Genomic DNA, 23,902 nt, shown 5'->3' with positions numbered 1-23,902 from the left:
AGGAAATTTCAACCACAGACACTTGAGATCATGCGCCCGAGATTTATTAAATAAAAAAATTAGTACACAAATTATTGATAGGTGGCGCTCTGGAATTGCATAAAACCTCTGCAGTTGCTCTGTATGAATGTTGTGCTTCCCCACAATTCTCATACAGATGCACATTTATGGCGCAATTTAGAAAAGCCGCGTTATTCCCACGAAGATGCCAAATAACACGATCTTTCAAATACGTTAAAATCGTGATTCGCTCTCCAATAAACGCTTCTTTAAAAATCTCCACTTAAGTAGCAAACATTGAGATCAAGTGAGTTTGAAGGATAATCTGTATGAAAACAACGGCTGATTACTACGGTAAAAAATTGTTCCACTCAATGGGAGTTTACCAAAAAAAAAAAAAAAAAAATACAAGGAGTTGCATCGTCCTACTTAAAAATCGTTTCCTGTTGGCATTTATATTGTTGCAGGTCGAGGAACAAAAGAGTTCTCAATCTATCATGAAACCGTTGGCCAGTGAGGGAGCATGTCTTAAATTCTGTATGAGTCATCTGTTCAAAATTAATAAGGGCTAGTGATGCACCATAACCATGAACTTTGCAGAATGCATGCACTTAATGAACAGCATGTGGATTTTCTGTAGCCTCGAGGCAGCGGTTGTGAATATTCATTTGACCAATTAAGCGAAAATGAACTGCATCTATCCACAGAATATGCCATGGAGAACCTGTTTCGACTTCTATTCCTGCACGGAACTGCAACCCAAATACTTGCCATTGAACAGCTCCTGAGAGAAATGGACTTTATAAGGATTAAGAATTATATGACTATGGACAATGGAATCAATAAGTCCGATGAAGATAAACTTCCCATATTAATATATTTTAATAATAACCCATTTTCCTGCCGTTTGAAAGCATTCCTTAAAATAAAATGATTTTAAAGAAAAAGCCAATTTTATTTAAGACACCTGAAAAATAAATGTTGCTCCTTTTGATGTGACAACTAACGAAAGGTATATTTTCCATTTCCAACCCATCCATGGAGGTTGAGAATTGGTTTTTGAGTGTTATTTATTAGCCTAATTCATTATCGTCAATCCATTTTTTTTTTTTTTTTTTTTGCTTCTGTCTTGTGAAAGTTGTTGGATTACTAAGGACCATTTAATTCAGTTCCGAAAAATTCTTATGCAAAAAAATTGTATTTTCAAATACCGAAAAAAAGATATTTATAACATTGCAAATACTGGAATTTTTTCTCAGCATATCAGGGCGATAGGTATTTTCGTCGGTGGAATGTTGGATTGCTACAAAAAATGAAACAAGAATCTTTGCCAACATTAAATTAGATGTCAGAAGAGAGTGTCTGCTCATCTGAAGTGAGGGAATGTCTTGTAATGTTCAAAATATACTTTGGGAACTTTCAATAAGTTATCATTGTTGAAGCACACATTTTGGGATATGAGTGCGATATTTGAAGTTGAATTTCTACTGTACAAGAAAAACAGATTGTTTTATTAAAAAAAGAAACAGAGTTTAAAATTCACAAACACTCTAATGAAAAGGCAGATAAAAATTATCAGACGCTGAACTTAATAGGAAATTTTAAAAGGTATTGTTAAAATTATTTTCTCAGAATCAAATAAGATGCTTATTAACTAGAAACAAATATGGAAAATGAACAAAAATTGACATGCGTACAGCCGTTAATTTAAAAGCTGTTTTCAGAAAATTGTAATAATTTTCAAGCGATATTTCCAATTTCCCTCTTCCAAGGTTTTTAAATATGAAAAGATGGATAAAAAAATCCATTAAAAATATAAAGTAGTATGCTATTTTATACATTATATTTATTGAAAATTGAATCCTCATCGTTGCAACCTCTGGATTAAATGAATTGCAGTAGCAAAATTGTGTACTTTCAGTTGGAAGCGGGGGTGGTGGTTGTGGCAGGGGCACGTCGGTGGCGCTAAAGTTCCCTTTAAAAGAATCACATATATTAACTTAGAAATTTCGATCCCTAAGACATAATTTTTAAAATTAATTTGGCATTTTTTAAATTCATGATAACTATTTCTACTAACAACAACCTCATTTTATAATTTCTTTATTGTTTTATTTTAATCACTTAATTGTTTAATTGATCTGAGTTAATAATTAATATATTTTGAAATCAGTAATTGGAATTATGAAATTTATATCCCAAATTCGTATAAAACTATTTCTATTAAGTATCACCGAAATAGCTTATTAAACATTGTGTAAAATGAAAGCTTTTCTTTAGCGAAATAACTTTGATTGTAATTTTTTAACAAATAATTATTATAATCAACGACAAATTAAGATAAAAATAATAATTAATTCTAAATACTGAATTAAGATAAAGTACCAACCACAAAAGCAAGAATTTAAGTTTTACCAGTAGTACGCAGGCAGTATAATTGATACATGTTTTACTTTTTTCTTCTTAACGTGTCATAATCTATTATAAATCATTTTATTTCTCCCATTTGTATTCATTTAGAAGTTATAGAGGCATAAAATTACATAATTAGAGATGATTATTTAATTTAAAGGCGTGAAATTTTGTATGCATAAGTGTTTAGAAAAAGTAATTTCATAAAGAAAACCGAATATTGAAGCCAAATTCGGATCATTCTGAAATTTTCTCAGATTATCACAATAAAGAAAGTGAAACTAGATTACTTGTCTCAACTCAACATGATACATTTACAGATGTCTAAAATATTTCCTTTAACATTTTTTTTCAAAGAACTATTTGAATAGAACATGACCATTGAATGGCATTGACCATTTAACGTCATAAATAACATGATACTTTAATTAATTTAGAATAATTTATTAGTTATAATCAATGCAAAAATTGCTTTTCAGCTTCTGAAATACTTTATTGAAAGGGATGCTAAATATTTATGCTTAAAATCATGCAGAATGAAGGCGCAATGCTTCGAAAATTAATATAAAAATAAAATTAGAAAAACTTTTATTAGTTTATTAACTAATACATTATTTCTAATTATTTTATATATGTCAGTGCCATTTAATTATTATTGCTCCAGATACAGTTAAGCCATGCTATTTAATTTGTCTTTTGACTTGAACTTCTTCAAAAAAAATCACTTTTTTCAAGACGTAAAATGAGTTTTCTGCAAATAAGTTCGTTTTGAACAGAATCCACAAAATTTTCAAAACTATTTCAACACTAGAAAATCATGTGGCTTTATACATTTTAGATAGGGTGCAAAATTTTTTCTATTTCCTTTTACAAGCGATAAGAGCCGCTTGCCAAATGTTGTAGTATGTACATCATTTTGTTAAATAAGTTTTATTTTACCAAGTCAAGTTTTCTTTTCTGCTCTATATAGATTAAAATAAAAAATATATATTTACAATCCAATTTTAGATTTTTACAAATAGCATTGAAAGAGTTGAAATGAATTTTTCACGAGAGGAGGACGAATTTTCAATCAAAATTTTTTTCGTTCATGTCTTTGATGAATGTCATCATTGAAATTTAACGTTGTCATGGAATTAGCTTGTTCTGCATTTGAAACTGCCCAATAATGTTTTCTAATAATTGTAGTAAGGAACTTCCTTGAAAAAGTGTGATCATGACCGAAACTTTTAATTCGAATTTTGCAGTGAAGGTCACGTACTAAATTCATCACTCCAGTTTGTTACATTTCCGCTGTCGCATTCACAGACGTGAAAAACTTATAGGATCAGAAACAGCAAAGCAATTCTTAAAAAGTGCTTATTCCAACCAATAATTTTTAATTCATGTGAATCGAGAGTTCAGATTTAACAAAATCTAAAATATTTGAGAGGATTGAATTTTGGTCGTTATTTTGTATACAAAAATAAGCTTTAGAAAATATTACTTGGTTATTTACCTTCGTGCCATACATAAAAAAAATCTTCTTTATTAGAGGAATTGTAAGAGATAGTTTACAAGTTTAGTATCAAAAATTAATTAAAATACCAAGAGCAAAATACCTTCGCGATGCACTTATACCTGATATACAATCAAAAATTTTCATCACTTGTTGGTTCTGGAAAAATCTTGCATCTTTTTTAATATCGTTCAAGTCATCATCATCAGGGCCGGATTTTGTCCCTTCCCCAACTTCCTAAACCACATATTTTTTCTATTCATTTTTAATTTAATTTCTATATAAGAAATTTTTAAGTGACAGATATGACGATAGGCAGAAATTCCGAAATATTTGTTGCGGGTCATCTTCAAAAGACCTTGTTTCAGTATTTCTGGCGCATAAATTTTTTAAATATAAATTTAAAAGAAATTTTAAACAAAATGATATAAAAATGCAAATTTTTTTAACACTTTCTAAATATTATAGTGCAAAATTATAATTACTATAATTTGCAAGACAGCCCTTGACATCGATTGCCTTTCGGGTATCATTTCTCTCTTGAATACTATTTTTATCTGCTTGTGTTTTTAGTGTATTCGTTTAGTAAGTGAGACTAATAGAATCCTAAAGTTTAAAATTTTCAGAAACATTTAGAACTTGATAAAGAATTGAAATTTGTTTTATTTCAAAATCAGCGTCAGCATTTTCAATGAAGATTTAAATCAAACTTTGATACGCATAGAAACAGTATGTCTAGCCATATGGTTATCCTAAATGAATACTGGCTTACAAAACAACATGATGCATTCCTTCATTAAATAAATCTCAGTTTTCACAATCCAAGGAATGTTTGCTTTCTCTTAAATATCTTCCTGGTGTTGTAAGCCGAACCTTGTCTGAACAGAGACACAATCCGTCTTAATTATGAAGTAAGATCTCTCACGTTTCTTTCAGAAAGCACTTTTAAGGAACGATTGGTGTCTGATTTTTCGTTAACTGATTTTTAGAATGAGGAAACTGACATTTTTTTTCCCAAGGGCATTCGAAAGCGTTCGAGACCGATTCGCATTGTGTGAGCTTCCTCTCTTCTGTCAAAAATTTCATCGTTTTTCCCCCCTTTCTCTTGGCGTCCATCTGCGAATGAGGAAGTTTGACATCACGCATTCCGCGGGGGTGTGGTGAAGGGCTTGTTGAAAAGGATGCACGTTCGTCTCATCTTCAGCTGTTTTGTCGGTCCACTCCTCTGCCCCAGAAGTGTCGAAAATGGACATTTTGTTAGCAATATGCGTTTATTTGCTGGCTGCTGTGTGCTTTGCTGATATAGGTGAGTTTTTTCCATGGAAATGATTCTTACTTTCACTTAAATGAAATACAGTCGCTACAAGCCAAATTCAGACACCATAGGAAAAAAACTTGCTTTGCCAAAATATTTTAACTAAAATGAATTAGAAAAAACGCGAAAGTTTTTTTTTTAACAGTGAATTTATTGTACAGCTAAAAACAAAACCGAATAGCGCCAATTGATAAATTATAATTAAAATTTAGACATAAAAGTAAAATTTCTGAAAATGAATCCGTAAGCCAAACTCGGATATCTCACGATTAAGCACCAAATAATTGGAGCTCTGAGTAAAAATTACTGCCATTTTCATGGTTAACGTTATATTGTTCAGGTGAATTTCTCAACTGTGTTATTTTCTTTTACTATGGAAATAAATATTAATTTAATTAAAATATCAAGGCAGAGGCCAAACGAGCATTGAATTAAGAAAATTGATTATTAAGCATGCTGAAGATGAAAAGTATGTATCAGAAATAACAAAGATTGTCCACAGAAGTCATTCAATGGTTCATGAAATCATAAAGTATTTCAAAACCAATAACCAGGTGTAAAATAAGCCTAAAACAACACCCAATAAGATTTCTAAAGAAGCGATATCTAATCAGAGTAAGAGCAAATCCGTTCCTTAGTGTAGCAAAGCTATCTATTATTGCTGAAAAAAATTAGGAAAAAAAGTTAGCCCAGCAACAATAAGAAATGTACACCGTAAGGCAGGTCACTGACTCTAAGGAGAAATCATACTATGACTTAAATATACAAAATAAGGACTTAAATTGGCAAGGAAAATGCAAACAAGGATTTTTCAAAGTATTTCAAAACCAATAATCGGATGGGAAATAAGCCTAAGGCAACCTACGATAAGATTTTTCAAGAAGCTGATAATCGATATTTAATCAGAAATGTAAAGGCAAATTCGTTCCTTAGTGTACCAAACCTATCTATTATTGCAGAAAAGAAATTAGGAAAAGAAATTAGCCCATCAACAGTAAAAAAAAAAAAAAATGCACTATAAGGCAGATTGCAATGGAAGAAAAGCCAAACAAAATCTTTTCACAAGTAAGCGAAATCAGACTAAAACTTAAATTCGCAAAGAACGTGAAAACAAGGATTTTTCCTATTGGAAAAATACGTCATTTACTGGTGACAGCAAATTCGACATTTTTTGATCCGATGGCAAGCCTTACGTCTGGAGAAAATCAAACGAGGAATTTCGCACAAAAAATTTGAAAGCAACTGTGAAGCATGATGGTGGATCAGTAATGATCAGGGGCTTGTTTTCAGCTACTGGAAACCTGCATTTAATTGAAGGGAGAATGGATCAGAATGAATATCTCGACATTTTAAAGAAAAATTTACAACAATGTGTGCTAAAATTTTCACTTGGCAGCAAATGGCGATTTTATCAGGATAATGATCGGACACATAAAGCTTATCGAGCACGTTCCTGGCTTCTAAATAACAGTCCTAACGTCATGGACACTCCACTCCAAAATCCCCGATATAAAATTCGATCGAAAATTTATTGGAAACTTTAAGAAAAAAAAAAAGAACTTTAAGAAAAAACTTTAAGAAACACGTTATTTCCTGTAAAAATGAATTGAAAAGAGTTTTGTTGTAGGAACAAGAAAATATTTAACTTAATTTTTGTGAAAAATTTATGCAATAAAAAACAAGGACTTACATAAAAAATAATAATTCATTTGTAATATTAGCTAGTTTTTAAAATCTACTTATCCGTCCAAGATTTGTGCATTTTTGTTTTGTTTTGCTTTTTGCCATCATTTCTGGTTAAAATGAATTAATCTATAATTTTTGTTATGTATTTTTCTAATTGCAAAAAATATGCTATTGTAAATTCATTTAACTAAGTTTCTTATTCACTTTTAGTTTACAAATTTTGGCTGTATTAATATACTTTCTTTGTCCGAGTTTGTCTTGGAGTGTTTGTATATTGAAGGGAAAAAATTGTAATCGTCAACCAATGCGGCGATTTTAATGAGCTAGGTCTATTTTCCTGTTTGCTTACCCATATATAAACGAATAAAATCATTCAAAAATTAAATGGGTGGAATTTAGTATGACTGTACATCAGAATTAAAAATCCGTACAAATTTCGTGCGAATTCTGTCTACGGGAGGAATTGCTCACGGTAGACTTCTTTCATCGTGTTGTGAGACAATGACAAGAGAGTCATATGCACAAAGAATCACTTATTATTACTAATAATGCATGTCATGTTATTAGAACAATAATTAATTACTGGAGTCAGTGGTAAAGTCTCGGCTACAAGTTAGGAGAGTCACTTGTTGGAGATTCCGCCTGATATTTCACATCGTAGTGCAAGTTAAATTTGCTATCATCGGTCAAATGTACCGTGTTGGAATGCTGATTAAATCTTTGATCTTGTTATCTGACCACTCTTTAAAATAAGCAGCCTATTCTTAAATAGTCATCGTAGAGCTAAAAAAATATATATTTATAATTAATTGATTTTTATTTTCAAATTTATTTTGTATCTATTTATTCATATTTATTAGACTGTTCAAAAACATTAGAGAGAACAAATCACCATTTTGTTCTCACTATACCATATATATATATATATATATATATATATATATATATATATATATATATATATATATATATATATATCTGTGTGTGTGTGTGTAATGATATTTTAAAAGTTTAATTTAAATTTCATTAATTTCCTAATATTTAGCTCAATTTAGCCCAATTTCATTCTAGAATATTCTCTTATTTCCTAATCCCATTCCACTTTTCTTATCTAATTAATTCAACAGAAGCTTTGTAAAATTGCTGAATCGGCTAAAAGCCTCACGTTTCCACACTCCGAGAGAAGGGATAAAATACCGCTGACTTAACAAATTCTTTTTTAAAAGATCCCTGTGTTTCCCTTGCCTGGTCGGTGCGTGTAGCGAAAATCGCTATCGAAATCTCCTTGTATATAAGCGCTGTGGAAAAATATTTTCCCTATCAATATCTCATGTTATATAAGACCAGGGATAAAATGTTCATGAGCTTTCCATCATTCGCTCTGTGTCGTTTTATGTTGTGTGTGTGCTCGTTACTCCTGCTTGTACATAATGCGTGCCTCTCCGGGATAAAATAAAACGATGTCAAAAAAAAAAGAAAGAAAGTCTCTTCATTGCTTGTTGCACCTGCATTCTGCTTCACATAAAATACTATATATACTATACTATACAATATATATATATATATATATATATATATATATATATATATATATATATATATATATATATATATATATATATATATATATATATATATATATATATACAATATATGTATACACAAAAGTATTAAAATATAAAAGTAAAAAAGTATAAGTATAAAAGTAAAAAAGTAAAAAAGTATTATATATACACAAAAGTATTAAAATCAAGTAAAATCAAGTTAATAGGAAAATCAAAAAACCAAATAAAAATTAAACCAAAAAAATTTAAAAAAGCATCCGGCCTGATGACTTTTTCAAGGGTCACCCTCAGGCAGGGATTCAAAGAAAGGGATTTTTTCTGTGAAGGAAATGCAGACATTTGTCTAATAATGATTCCTCGTGACCCGAAAATCCCCTGAAATTAGGCCCAAGAGATATACCATTTTAACAGGAAGGAAAATACAAAACAACAAATTAGAAGAAAATAACCCTAAAGGTAAAAAAGCTAACGGTAAATTAGGTAGCCTATAGGCGCTGGGTAGGCACTGGGAGCCTATAATTTTTTACATAATTTACCGTTAGTGTTTTTAAAAAGCGAGAATCACAATCGATAGCTTAAAATTTCCTTGACTGCAGATGGTATGTACTTACCTTTTCGTTTTTCCTTTAGTGCTATTTTATGGTATTTTTTGTTTTTATTGTTATTTTTGTTATTGTATTTTTACTTAGTAGTGGTTATTTTCTTCTAATTTGTTGTTTTGTGTTTTCCTTCCTGTTAAAATGGTATACCTCTTGGGTCTAATTTCAGGGGATTTTCGGGCACGAGGAATCATTATTAGACAAATGTCTGCATTTCCTTCACAGAAAAAATAGCTTTCTTTGAATCCCTGCCTGAGGGTGACCCTTAAAAAAGTCTTCAGGCCGGATTCTTTTATATTTTTTTTTGGTTTAATTTTTATTTGGTTTTTTGATTTTCCTATTAACTTGATTTTAATACTTTTGTATCAATTCATCTGTATTTTAGAAGTAGCTGCAGTTGCGCTCTCTAAATACTATGAAGTTCTTTTTTGATTTTAGTTTGAATAGGTAATAAATTTTGTTACGATTTCGAAACTGTTTTGTTTCGTTTTCAAACTACTTCTTACTTTAGATTGGTTACTTATATATATATATATATATATATATATATATATATATATATATATATATATATATATATATATATATATATATATATATATATATATATATATATATATATATATATATATATATATATATATATATATATATATATATACTGATGTTCGTTTCTCATCCTAAAGGGCTTACATATCTTTTTCCAACGACTCTTATTCGAGGATTAGTTCGGCTGTACCCATGGGCATCTAAGAATTCATTATATAGATTTTAATTTTTTTATTAGAAATTTATTCAATTATATTTTTAAATGCGTTAAAAATAAAAGTAAGATTAAGGCTGCAGTGAATTAAATTTTGCAACATTGTATGAACATTCAAAACAATTCAAAATTATTCCTACTCATACAATGAGTAAGAAATTCTTAATATAAATTTAAGTTAACGAAGGCATCGAAGATCAGTTAGGAAGTGAGCTATACATAGATATCTAATATTAAAGTAGTGCAGATTTTATTTTTTAAAATTATAACATAGAATGCTATATCAAAGAATGTTATATATTGTATTACAATTTGAAAAGTGCAGTATTTTATTTGAAATGCAATAATACAGTTTATACTACCAATCTGTTCAATTATGCAATAATATATACTTGAGAAATGTTGAGCATACATTTGTTTAGTTATTTATTTTATTCATAGAATTGAAAAAATAAAATTTTATTTATTTATTGAATAATTTAATTTATAAATTTGTAGACGTGGAAATTTGTTTACAAAATCTTATTTTGAAAGCACCCTACTTTGCAATTTTTGTTTCTATTGTTGATCTTTAATTATTTAATTAGGTGTTTTCTTTGGATACAAAAGCTGGAATTCTTAGATACAGCTTTAATAAGCTAAAAGTTATTCTATCATAAGATGCTCAAATTCATTAAGACGTTTGATGGGCATGACATGGGGATTTTAATAAAATCAGAATATTTACAGAAAATGTAAGCATTTACAGGAATTGCAATTATAAAAAAATAATCTATAAAAATGTAATCACTCATTATAATTTTCTACTTTGTAATAGAATAGAAAATAGATCAATACTATGGATTTTAAAAAAGTCAATAATCCGGTACTTACATAAAAAGGCAATAAAAGGAACCTAATAATTTTGTTAATAGAAAGAAAGAAAAATAAAAGTTCACTCGTTTTTTATAGTTCTTAAAGCCTCACATCTGATGCAAATTTCGCATCAAAATCTTAAAGATGATAACCTCTTGCTTTTGAGGCTAATGCAAAGATGAAAACAATATGTTGCTTTCATATTTCCTGCTTCTAATTCGTATTACCAGTTTATATTTCATATTTATTTTATACGAGAATTCTATAACAATATTTCATTACATTTAACCGGAACTTTGATTTAATTAATTTAATTCCTTATGCGAATTAAATCCTGGTGTAATTCGGATAAGGAATACCAATTAAATGAGAAATTAGCAAGATAAGGTTTTGTTCTTCCATCTGCGTTCTAAAAAATGTTGCTTTACGAGAAATATATGCACAAACATTGGGATGAAGACAAAGTTTTCAATGTGTGACTTCGATATAAGTTTGATGCAGTATGAAATCAACTTGAAGTAAATCATTAGTATGATGATTAAACTTAAGATGTGTTGAAATTTGAAGCACGATCAACCATACCATTAAAAGAGAAGCCTCATAATGTGCTGTGTTTAAACTGCAAAATGCTACAATTCGCCACTAATTCTAAAAGTAAATGGCAGATCTGTGAATAAATGGCGTTTAAACTCGACTCATCTGTCAAAAAATGAATACAGGCGTGCATAAGCGATACGCATGTAATGTCCGCATTTCTAAAATACGCATTTAGGAATGTAGCTGATTTCGCAAAATGTTGAAGATTGCTGAAAAATTCCGTTATGGAAATTTTCAATTTTTTTAAAATTAGATTTCAAGTGTTCTGTTGTACGATTTATTAGATCTGTGGAGTTTGTATGGGAAATTGTATAATCCAATGTACAGATTACGTAGTGAGCCTAATATATTTGTAGAATTTAGACTTGCTCCAAATTTTATAAAATAATTCAATTAAATGGTCAGCGAAAGATATACTTCTAAAGTCTGTTTGCTATCCAAATATATATAATCCATTTCAAGTAATATTTTAATATTGAATATTTTTCAAAGCGAAGAATAATAATTTAATAATTTATGTCACAATTCTTATTAACTCTTTGACCAACGAATTTACTTAACTTTCCGATCAGATGAGACATCCTATTTGGGGAAATTTATGGCTATTTAAATTTCTATAACCATATAAGGGTATTTGATATGTTTCTAAGTGATTTTTGCATTTTAAATTACTTAATACTTTCACTCAGTCGCATACTTAAAATGAAAAAATTCACCAATTCGATGTGCTTGTCAGATGTATGATGGTATGCGAAAGTTCCTACCCAATAAGTGAATTTGGAATATCGAAAACAATTCATAGAAATAAATTAATGACTATAAAAGTGAGAATTTAACCAGATTTTTCAGTTATAGTTGAATTTCTTAAGTAGATTGCCAAAAAATTAATCTTAAACTAACAGTAAGAATGATTCCAGAGAATGTTTGGTTAGTTAGTTGTTGGTAATTTAACCTCTTCACATAGAGACTTCCCAATCATTACGCTGACGCATCCTTTTTGTACATATTTATTGTTATTCGAATCTTATTAAAAACGTAAAGAATTTCTAGATTAATTATTTTAAAATAATTAAAAAAAATCAAGATTTTTCATTGTCTCGAACGTTTTGTCTTCGTTTTAGATGCTGTTGTAGAACCCCCGCCTCCTAGCAGAGAACTTCGTGTTGAGAAGCTTGATTATTACGTGAACACGGAAGCAGGCAAAGCAATCCTCTTCTCTGAATTTCTGGTAAGATCATACACAATGCTCATAGTGCTTTTTCATGGAAAAATTATACTACATTGGATTTTTTTAGATTCATTAGTGGAGGAGCATCAGCATCTGGTGTCGTCTTCGTTATCTGATTCTGCTTCGAGTTTATGAGGTTTATCCGAAATTAGATAGAATATTGCTTCATTAAAAGACCAATGAAAATCTTTCAAGACTTCTCTTACAGTCGCTCCAAGCTAAACTCAGACATCAAAGAAAAGATACTAATACAGTCAAAATTTCTAAACTAAAAATGATAAGAATCATAGTAAAATGAATTTTCAATGGTATATTTGTATATTTATAACAGTTGTAAAAAATAGCAAAAATTATAAACTAATTCTATTTTAATCAGAAATTATGGCAAAAAACAAAACAAAACAACAAATAATCGTAAGACAGACTCGGACGGATAAAGAGATTTTGAAAACCAGTTAACATTTCAAATAAATTATTATTTTGTATGCAAATCCTTGATTTTATAACCATTTTAAGATGTTTAGGCATAGATTGCACAAATTTTTCACAAAAATTAAGTTTAATGTTGTTATATATTTAAGTTCAATATATATTTTTTCAATAGCATTCCAAGTCTCGACTCTCGATGGTAGCTTATCGGGGCACCCGTCCTTGGAATAGGACTATCCCCTTAATGACATTACTGGTGGAAAACATGACATTTAGTATATTGCCATGATAACTGTGATGGGTCTTGACTCTACGGTGGAAGGAGAGAAACTGCCTTGGAACTTCAAACGAAATTTGGTCTTTGCAGGTGAGGGAGAGTGGGTGAGATGTCTCGGCCAATAGGAAAGCAGGTTGTCAGGGGAGTAGGAGTGGGTGATGCAGTGGATTTTCGGAGCTCGGTGCGGGATAAACTATTGTAGATAGGTGACCAATCAGAATGCTGGGTTATTGCAGAGGATTAACTTTACTTTTGTTGGGACTTAGCCTATCAGAGCGTTAAGGATTATCATCTTTTTTTCATCTTTATTTTCAGTTTTCTTTGCGAGCGTGGCTGCTTCTATTAATTTGGGGAATTCTTTTAATAATTCTCTAAGTTCTTTTAGTAGTTGGAGGGTTTCTAGGAGGGAAGGGAATTCTTCAGCTGCTGTCAAAGTGGGCTCCATATTCAGTTTTCGTGGTGGGGGAACGGGATGAGGATCTTGTTTTCTATGATTTTTCTTAGTCATTTCTGCGTAGGAGGGTCTTCCATTGGTTGTCAGTTTAGGAAATTTGGAACATCCTTTCCAGACAGCTGTGTGTCCAGTTTCATTGCAATTTACGCACACTGTATCTTTGATTTTTTCGGTGATGTTGCAGTTTCTTGTTGCGTGATTTCCACCGCATTTGATGCACTTGGGAGTTGATCTGCAATTTCTAGCGGAGTGGTAAAAACCTGCACAGTTGTAACACATTGTTGCAGTTGATTTTCGTTGGTAGCTTTCTATCTTGATTTTTAGGTGGAGGAGGGATTTTTCATTGTATATGTTGATGGCACTTCTAGTTTTCTTAACTTCCAGTAGGAAAATTGGATATAGTGATTGCATCTTATAATTTCTAAGTTGGGATATTCTGATGATTTCGTAATTTCTTTCTTCTAATTCTTTTGTGATTTCGTCTTTATCTGCGTTAATTGGTAGTCCTTTTAGGATAACTTTTAAGAGTCTTTCGTCTTGATTTTCTGATAAAATAAATTCTTCTTTTTTATCTGTTAGTATTTCTATGATTTTGGATCTTTCTTCTTCAGTTGCTGGGTGTATTGCCATCATGTTTCTGATAAGCTTGTTTTCAGTTTGTGGGAATTTTCTATGGATTTCTTGGAGATTAATATTATATTTGCTTGATAGTTTCAGGTTTATTGCAGCGGGTCTATTGATGGTTGTTTCTTGGTTTTCCTCGGTATGGCTCAGTACTTCATATCTATTTGATGTGTCCATGCTTTCTATGATTTCCTCAGTTTTCTTGATTTTTGCTGCCTTTTTTGGGTTAACTTGTTGGAATTTTACGGTGTTATCATCATCTATCTTGTGTTTGGCTTGGGATGTGTTATCAACTTCCATTTGCTTATCTTCATTTACAGCTAGATCAATTTCAAAGTTGGGGTAATTGTCATTGGTGGTTTTCAATAATTTTCGTCCTTCCACTACTTTTTTTCCTTTCCTTAGCCCTTATGGAATCAAGATAATCCAAATGATCGAGTAATTCTTTGTTGATCTTATAGCTACTAGTACGGGGATTTGCAACAGTCCTTGACATGTTGTCCGTTCCCAATGGTGCTGTGTGTTTGTATGAGTGATTACTTCCCCTGGGGGAAGAGCGTTCATCATCATCATCACCTTTGAATCCTACTACCATAAGACTACGAGGTCTGCCTGAGCTGCTCGTTGAGAGATTGCTAGAGCATCTGATATCAGAACGTCCGTCTCCTTCCATGGCTGGAGACGGAATGATGTGAATGTGAAATGTGATGTGAATAGTATTCCAATAAATTTTCGATGGAATTTATATAGGGGGGTTTGGGGTGGATGACGTTAGAGCAGGAACGTGCTCAATAAGCTTTATGTGTCCAATCATTATCCTGATAAAATCGAAAGCTACTGCCAAGTGAAAGTGTCAGCACATATTGTTGTAAATTTTTTCTTTAAAATGTCGATGCATTCATTCTGATCCATTATCCCTTCAATTAAATGCAGGTTTCCAGTAGCTGAAAACAAGCCCCTGATCATTACTGGTCCACCACCATGCTTCACAGTTGCTTTCAAATTATTTGTGCGAAATTCCTCGTTTGATTTTCTCCAGACGTAAGGCTTGCCATCGGATCAAAAAATGTCGAATTTGCTGTCACCAGTAAATGACGTATTTTTCCAATAGGAAAAATCCTTGTTTTTACGTTCTTTGCGAATTTAAGTTTTAGTCTGATTTCGCTTACTTGTGAAAAGATTTTGTTTGGCTTTTCTTCCATTGCAATCTGCCTTATAGTGCATTTTTTTTTTTTTTTTACTGTTGATGGGCTAATTTCTTTTCCTAATTTCTTTTCTGCAATAATAGATAGGTTTGGTACACTAAGGAACGAATTTGCCTTTACATTTCTGATTAAATATCGATTATCAGCTTCTTGAAAAATCTTATCGTAGGTTGCCTTAGGCTTATTTCCCATCCGATTATTGGTTTTGAAATACTTTGAAAAATCCTTGTTTGCATTTTCCTTGCCAATTTAAGTCCTTATTTTGTGTACATTTCTTATTGTTGCTGGGCTAACTTTTTTTCCTAATTTTTTTCAGCAATAATAGATAGCTTTGCTACACTAAGGAACGGATTTGCTCTTACTCTGATTAGATATCGCTTCTTTAGAAATCTTATTGGGTGTTGTTTTAGGCTTATTTTACACCTGGTTATTGGTTTTGAAATACTTTATGATTTCATGAACCATTGAATGACTTCTGTGGACAATCTTTGATATTTCTGGCATAAACTTTATATCTTCAGTATGCTTAAGAACCAATTTTCTTAAACTCAAAGCTTGTGTAGCCTCTTTGCCTTGATATTTTAATTAAAATATTTACTTCATAAAGAAAATGGAAATAGCACAATTGAGATATTCCCTTGAGCAAATTATAACGTTAACTATAAAGATGGCAGAATTTTTAACCAGCATTGCAATTATCTGTTGCCTAATTGTGAGATGTCCGAGTTTGGCTTGCGGACTCTTTTTTGACAAATTTTACTTTCATGTCTAAATTTTTTATTATAATTTACGAATTGATGCTATTTGGTTTTGTTTTTAGCTGTGCAATAATTCACTGTTAAAAAAAACTTTTCGCGTTTTTTCTAATTCATTTTAGTTAAAATATTTTGGCAGAGCAAATTTTTTTTCCTGTGGCACCCTGAATTTGGCTCGTAGCGACTGTATGTGTAAAAACTATTATGTAAAACCATGCTCCCAAAGATGAGATTTGAGCAAAATTTCTATTATGAATTTACTTTTGATAAAAAGACAGCGAATAATTGATTCGTTTTGTTTTTGAAGTGTTCAAAGAAAGTTCTTAGAACCAAAAATTTTCATTCATAGTTTTAAGATATGGCATTTATGAAAGAAATACATAATACAAATGTTGATTATTCAGAAAATTTATATGTATTAAACTCAGTTGTCTTTTACCTTTTGTACTCGGATTTCAAATACCATTCAAGTTGATGCGTCATTTTGACGCTTTATTTTTTAAAATTCCATTGTTAAAAGTACCTAATGAATGGTAAAAAGGTGTAGATTTTCAAATTCAAAATTCGGAGGAATTCAACGTGAAACAATTATATATTTTTATTTCTTGTAGCAATAAATAAGTCATTTTATGAAGTGAATAATTATGCATCAAATTATCTTTGCCAGCTGAAAGGATGAAATTGCAGTATATTCTCCTTCACAATCAAATCGGCTCCGTTTAAAAGACTTCCTTCATTGGTCTAGCGTTTATTCCGCAACAGAGTAGAAAATCATGAAGGATGAGATGATGGAAAATGGTCATTTAATTGTGACAGAGATTGGAGTACTGTCACAGTCTACGTAATGGATAATCTTTTCGTATACGAAGAGAAAGTACAGGAAACTCCATCGAGATTTTGATGACATTTAGTCCAAAGAACGCATATCTTATTATTATCTGTGGATCCGATAAGCACAAAAATATTTTGACTAGAAGGAGGAAATTTGGTGAAATTGTGGATTTCTATCAAATTTTGAATGAAGAGAACATTTGTCCAGTTAATAATGAGTCCGATAATTATGAAACGTTAATAATTAAAATTCAGTACCTAGGTTTAACATCCGAAATATAGATCCGCATTAAATTTGTAACCAAATTCTCTGACTGTTTATCGGTTTGTACTTTTACATGCATATAAACGCTATAATTATAAAATATAACAACTTAAATAAATGAAATTTATTTCACAATTTGAGCATTAATAGATTTTCATCAAATTTTCAGCAATATCTATCAAAAGGTTAGTCGCCAGTCTGTCATATGTGTAAACGAATTAACAATGCAATGAAATAAATGAAATTCGGTATTAATCTGATGGCTATCATAAAAGTTTTATGGCAGATTTTGATTTCATTGGGTCGAAAAAAAGGTGCTCAAAATAATTATTAGATTTCCTGTTGCTTGGATGTTAACCACATGCCGATGCTTAAAAGCCAAAGATTGCAAGCTAGATTCAATAAAAAAAGCTAGATTTAAGACACTATTTTTCGCTACTGGCATGTAGTTGATACACAAGTACCCATTTTCTACGATGCGCACTATTCTCGTGTTCAAGACTTTGACAATAAAAAATAAAAAAAATCTGAGCATTCACGATGTTGCCCAGGATCCTCAATTTCATATGAAGATGGGGAGAGATACGAGAAAGTTTCGGGTGGATATCGATAACAGAAGGTATACCGGGTAGATATACCTTCTGTTGGTTGCACAGTATTGCTATTTTTCTGTAACTTTGGAACATGAAGCAATTATTAATACCCTAGCAATTATGCATAACTTTGTTTTATATATTTGGATTTCTTCAAACGAATTGACAGTTTTCCGCATGCAAACTTTTGAAGATTTTTATGTCATAATCACACACACACACACACACACACACAAAAAAAAAAAAAAAAAAAAAAAAACCTACAGAAATTAGACATTATGTGATAGTGAAATAACAAGCAATGGTTTTACTTACAATCGTTACTTTTTATCTTGTTCAAATTTTCAATCGTTAATAAAATACTTTCTATTCATCCAGTCAAGTTCAAATACATTTTTTTAAAACTTGTAGTGGATAACACTTGATGTTAATACAGTTTTTTTTCAGATATTAATTAATTAATTAAATTTGTCCAGTAATTTCCATTTGGTCTCCAAAGTCGCCAAATGGTCGCCACGTTTGTGCCCAATTTTGTAATTATTTAATAAAAAGTAGCTAAAATAAAAAAAAAAATATTTGTTGACCTAAGTAGGAATTGACTTAAAAGTTTTTGTCTTATACATTACTTGTTATTTGAATAAGAAAACAGAAAATGTTAATATTAATAAAATATTTCTTACATTACATTATTATGCTATAATAAATAACTTCTTAATTTGCTCATATTTGATCGCAAAAGAATTTAGATTTTTATATAAAATGCAAATGTTTCAATATTATTTTTATTAAATATGGCTAATAGAACTGTGAATTGTATGAAAATTATGATTTCGTAATTTTTAGGAAGTACATTTATGACTAATAAAATGTAAAAAAATAATGCAATACTGGTAAAAGCAAGTGAAGCAGATGAAGATGAATATTGCCATTTATGCTTTATTCATTCTCTACGCGATTTCGAGCTTCCATTATTCGTTGCCTTCAATTATTCAAAACCCCGTAAAGAAAACAATATCATGTTCTCGCATGATTAAAAAAAAAAAAAAAAACACGTATCAGTGGACTCCGAAATTTAATTTCTCTTCAGATCCTATAAATCACTGAAAAAGTTGAAAATCTCATAACATTGCTCTTGAATATTCGCTTAAGTATCTAAATTTTGCTAACGGAATGACTCCGAAATTTCATTGATCAATGTTATATTCTTCAAGTGGTCCCAGGCGGCAATCGGAAGTTCCTTCGACAGAGTGAAAACCTGCCGGCAGCTTTCATAGATCAAGTGTTTTGACATCAAATATTATTGTAAGTTGTGCAGGAGACAGATTCTTTTAATTATATCCTCTACAAAGACGGAAGTAGTGATTTATCCAATGAATAAGCTTCTCATACAGCAATTAAGGAATGTAAACTGCAAATTAATAAATAATAATTAAACAAACTAAAAAAAACCTCTCTACAACAGTAAACTATTTATATACTCATTTGAACTGATTAGAAGTACTAATATGGGGATCAAGTATCAGAACTTTTTTTCATATTTGTCATAATATACTATATGGCAAATATATATATATATATATATATATATATATATATTCACATTCTAGATTTTAAGTGAATTCAAAATCCAACTAAGTGAATTTTTCAAAAATCTTCAAAAAAGACAAGTTTAAAACAATTTTTAAAAATATCACACAAGTATTTTTTTTATTTTAAAATGAGAAATACATATTTGTAGTCAGTGAATATTTGCGATGATAAAACGGTCAATTTTTATCCAACGCAATTCAAAATCTGGAAAAGATTGTATGTTTGGTCCTCGTATTCCCAAAATTTTTTAAGGTTTAATCCAGAACAATGGAAACCGGTTGGCACAGTAATTTTATTTATTAATCAATGATACCTCTTCTCTATTGCAGGGTATCAAGAATGGAAAAAGAAGACCTTGGACGGTAGCAGAAAAACCAGAAAATTTACCCAAAAATAGATACGACGATTTGTTAGCATGTACGTCATTTTTTCATATTTTTGCACCAAGGATTTGCTTTATACCCCAAACTGCTTGCATACTTATTTCCACTTTTATAAAGTATATATTTATTTTAAGTACAAACTTTTGGTATCTTTTATTTTAGAATGGCTGGTTTAGACGTTGTATTACTGAAACTCTCTCTTTTCAATTTAACTTTTTTTGACTCTCACCTCAGAAATTATTCCTTTTTTTAGTCGGCTTTACTCTTTTTTGCATATATTATCACACCACATACGATGATTAGATTTACTCCTAATCAGTTATGACAAGAAAATGTAACGATCGAGAGTGGCCATAGATCTTATCTCTCATTGATTTGAAATGAATCGGACAAGCAGTACTAAAGCAGATCCTTTTAGTATGTAGGATCACGACTTCTCAAAAATGCCTCAGTCATCGTTGAGTTTCATGCTTACGATGGCTTTATTTGAAGAGAGAAACGCAAACAGTGCTTTTTCCTTTAAGAATATTTTATTCTTTTGAGAAATTTGAATACCCGCTGATTTGATGCCACGTGGATAGAGGATTACGTCTCTTATAAAAAAAAATGCTTCTTCGATTTTTTTTTTTTTATGTATGGCTATAAAGGAGTAAAAAATATAATTTTTCTTTATTTTAAAAATGCGAAGTGCGTTTTCCCGTGAACTAAATTTAGTAATATTTACGGAATTTCTTTGATAAGTGGTTTTTTGAAAAGCGTAAAGAATTATTTATTAAGCATTTAAAATAAAAATGTGAGTTAAAATTCGAATGTCATTCGATGTCTATTGTATTTATAAAAGGAATTTGAGTTTATAATTTTTTTTTCAGATGATGACACTCGGGTTATATTAGAACCCCGATCTTATGATGATTCCGATTATATCAATGCAAATTTCCTCGATGTAAGTAAGAGCTCAATTGTTTAACTTATTTTAACTTTATTTTTCTTTACTACTTATTGATATTTGCAAAATTTTTTGATAAGAGGTTTTTGAGAAAAGTATGAACTTATCTACTAAGCATTTTAAATAAAAATATGAGTTTAAATTCGAATGGCATTCGATATGTATTACTTTTAAAAATAATATTGAGTTTATAAATTGCTGCTGAATTCTTGTCTGAATCAGTTGTCTTCTGAAATGATTTAATATTTACGCAATTCTACGAAAAATTCTTGTCGGTGAGTAAAGCGATTTTGAAAATTTTCAGTAAGCTCAAGTAAACCTTGAATCATATTTTATTCGTATTATAAACAAAGAAATATTTGAAAAACTACAAAAGATAATAACATACAAATATTAATTCTGTCAAAAAATGTGTTAAAAATTTCCATACTTTTATTGTAGGGTTTTCATCATCAAAAAGAGTATATTGCAACACAAGGTGAGTTATCCTAATCGATTTTTTAATAAAAGCTTCTTAATCCCTTCTAATTTAATGATATTCTTGATTAGTTCATCAAATTAATTTTTATATAGATTGAAATAACAATAAATGTACCAAATAGTATATTTCTTTAAATTAGGAAATTACATAAATTTGAACTCAGAGTAGTTATGGATGTTTAATATTAAAATCTTTTATTATATTAAAACACGCCGTGTTTCTGTTTTTATTTAAATGTCATTTCAACTCCAGAAAACGCGCATGGATGGTATAATGCTTTTTTCAGTTAATATTTGTGTTTCAAATTTAAAGACCGTTTTCTCATAAAAGCCATTCTTGCTTTCTTTCAGGACCTTTGCCAAACACAACTAATGATTTTTGGGCAATGGTTTGGCAACTGAACATCAAGAAAATAGTGATGCTTGCAAATCTCTTGGAGCATGGAAAGGTTGAACAAAATATTTCTAATTTGTCTTTCTATTATACCAATAATTGGTAATATAATTATGAATTAATAATTTTTCTGTAATTATCTGCTCATTTTTACGAACTCATTGCTAAGAAGTGCAAGCCTTTCATGCCGGTGAATGTCAAGAGTTACAGAATTTTATTCGTAGAAATCGGATGGGCTCATATTTCTGACGCTAAAATTATAAATACGATTCCAAAACATGAACTTCAAATTTCGACATTGGCTTTTCGATATTGACAAAAAAAAAAAAAAAAAAAAAAAAACATTAGTGCCTTTCTAGAAAAAGGCACTGATGTTTTTTTAAAATTATTTTTCCTATAGTAATATTTTCACTATTTTGAAAACAAAAATTCTCCCTTCAAGTGAAAATTATACTGATTTTTTTTTTACTTTTTTTACATTTATAAAAAAAAAAAGAAAGAAAAGAAAAGAAAAAAAACCCGGCTCCGTGGAATTTTTAAAAATGTAGACTCAATTGAGGGGGGAAAAAAATCTCCCACTCTAAAAGTTGATATTTTGGAACAAATGCATGTACAGGTGATGCTTTCTCATTCATTTTCACCGAATGAACGAACAAAGACAATTTTATTGTCTATTATATAGATGTCAGCTTTGTGGTCCGTGAGAAATGTCGCTTGTTTATTGTTGACCGGCTTTCGGACATTTATTCAGGAAGGTACTTATTCTTTCTCCGTTTTTAATTGTTTCAGTTCAAATTCTTTTTTACTGATGTCTTGACAACCTTTGGGCAGATGGGTTCTAAAGAACCGGGTTTTCCTTTCAATTATCTGAACGAATTCTCTTCCATATCTCAACTGCCATCTATAATTAAATTAAAATTTATATTGCGAAGCAGACTGGTATTTAATTTTAAATGTTTTTTTATTTATTCTTTTAAAATACAAATTGAATGCTCACAAAAATATACCATCCTTTATTTAATAATCTTTTAAAAGCTTTACTAATTTTTTATAAATTATAATAATAATAAAAAATAAATATGCATTTACTTTGTATATTTAAATAAAAGTAAAATTCAGCATCGCTATAATGCAAATGCACCATATGCTTCTTTGGATGAATGATCCTGTTACTAAAAACCATCATTAGCCCTTTTATTAACCAGAAGATCAGATGCTTTGTGTGATAAATTTTAAAATTCTGGATAATCTAAAATAAAGTAAGAAAAAGTGCATTGAAACTTGCCAATGCTATTCAGTGTTGTTGTTTTTTTCCCCTTTCATTTATCTAGTTCAGAGATTTTTTTATTTTTTCGTTTTGTAAGATTAAATAAGTTTTCAGTAAAAAAGTTTTTTTCTTGAATGTGAGATCAGAAAAATATAATGTAATAACGGAAGGAATAATATAATGTAAAAGATGGAATGATTTTATAAGAAAAATAATTTAAAAAATAACCTATTTCATCAAAAACACAAATCCTTTTTAAATTTTCCTATAAAAAATTACAAGATTTAATTGCCTTGTCTCCCATTAAATCTTTAATAATTATTATTTTCGATAAGAAAATATTTAATTAAAAATGTATATCGAGTATAATGTAGCCAAGATCATTCTTTACAGTTATTCGAAAGAACATGCTTGCGGATTCAGCAAAAGACTTTCTTGTGTAGGTGCTTATTACGAAAACGGAGACTCCGCTAATGCAACCTTTAATTGAAAAGAAATAATCAATTCGGTTCCGAAATTAGCCCGTTTTTAAAGCATTTTATGAACTCAAGAACTAAAGAAAAAAATGTTATGTTATTGAAATATTTAAATAATTTTTAAAAAATTACAGTGATTAATGGTTTGTCATGAGTAATCTATAATATGCGATGATGACTCTTGAACTATTAATCAAATGCATTTGACTACTTGATTAATTTAATTAACATGGTGTCAAAAAATTTATACTGACAATCTTTTGAGGACTGAACCTTTTCTTTTGGTTCAATTTATCATACACTGTATTGCAAACTTATACACAATGTCGTTATTCAGCTTTGAAATTTAGAATTATGATAGTAAAATTACAGGAAAAGAACTTCTTAACATATTCAACTCTTTTTAAATACCATT

General features: G+C 29.9%; 1 protein-coding gene across 1 annotated transcript in view; it reads left to right on the top strand.

Annotated features, from left to right (window-relative positions):
- The first annotated feature begins 5,058 nt into the window (after positions 1-5,058).
- LOC129964165 (receptor-type tyrosine-protein phosphatase mu-like) overlaps positions 5,059-23,902 on the top strand; it is a 51,576-nt gene continuing 32,732 nt past the window's right edge. Inside the window, exons 1-6 of the mRNA XM_056078873.1 lie at positions 5,059-5,216; positions 12,412-12,518; positions 19,871-19,958; positions 20,794-20,867; positions 21,312-21,348; positions 21,702-21,799. Coding sequence (XP_055934848.1) covers positions 5,156-5,216; positions 12,412-12,518; positions 19,871-19,958; positions 20,794-20,867; positions 21,312-21,348; positions 21,702-21,799 — 465 coding nt within the window. The 5' untranslated portion in view covers positions 5,059-5,155. The remainder of the gene's footprint in view (positions 5,217-12,411; positions 12,519-19,870; positions 19,959-20,793; positions 20,868-21,311; positions 21,349-21,701; positions 21,800-23,902) is intronic.

This window comes from Argiope bruennichi, chromosome 3, assembly GCF_947563725.1.
Source record: "Argiope bruennichi chromosome 3, qqArgBrue1.1, whole genome shotgun sequence".
Lineage (NCBI taxonomy): Eukaryota > Metazoa > Arthropoda > Arachnida > Araneae > Araneidae > Argiope > Argiope bruennichi.
This window is presented reverse-complemented; position numbering and strand designations above follow the sequence as displayed.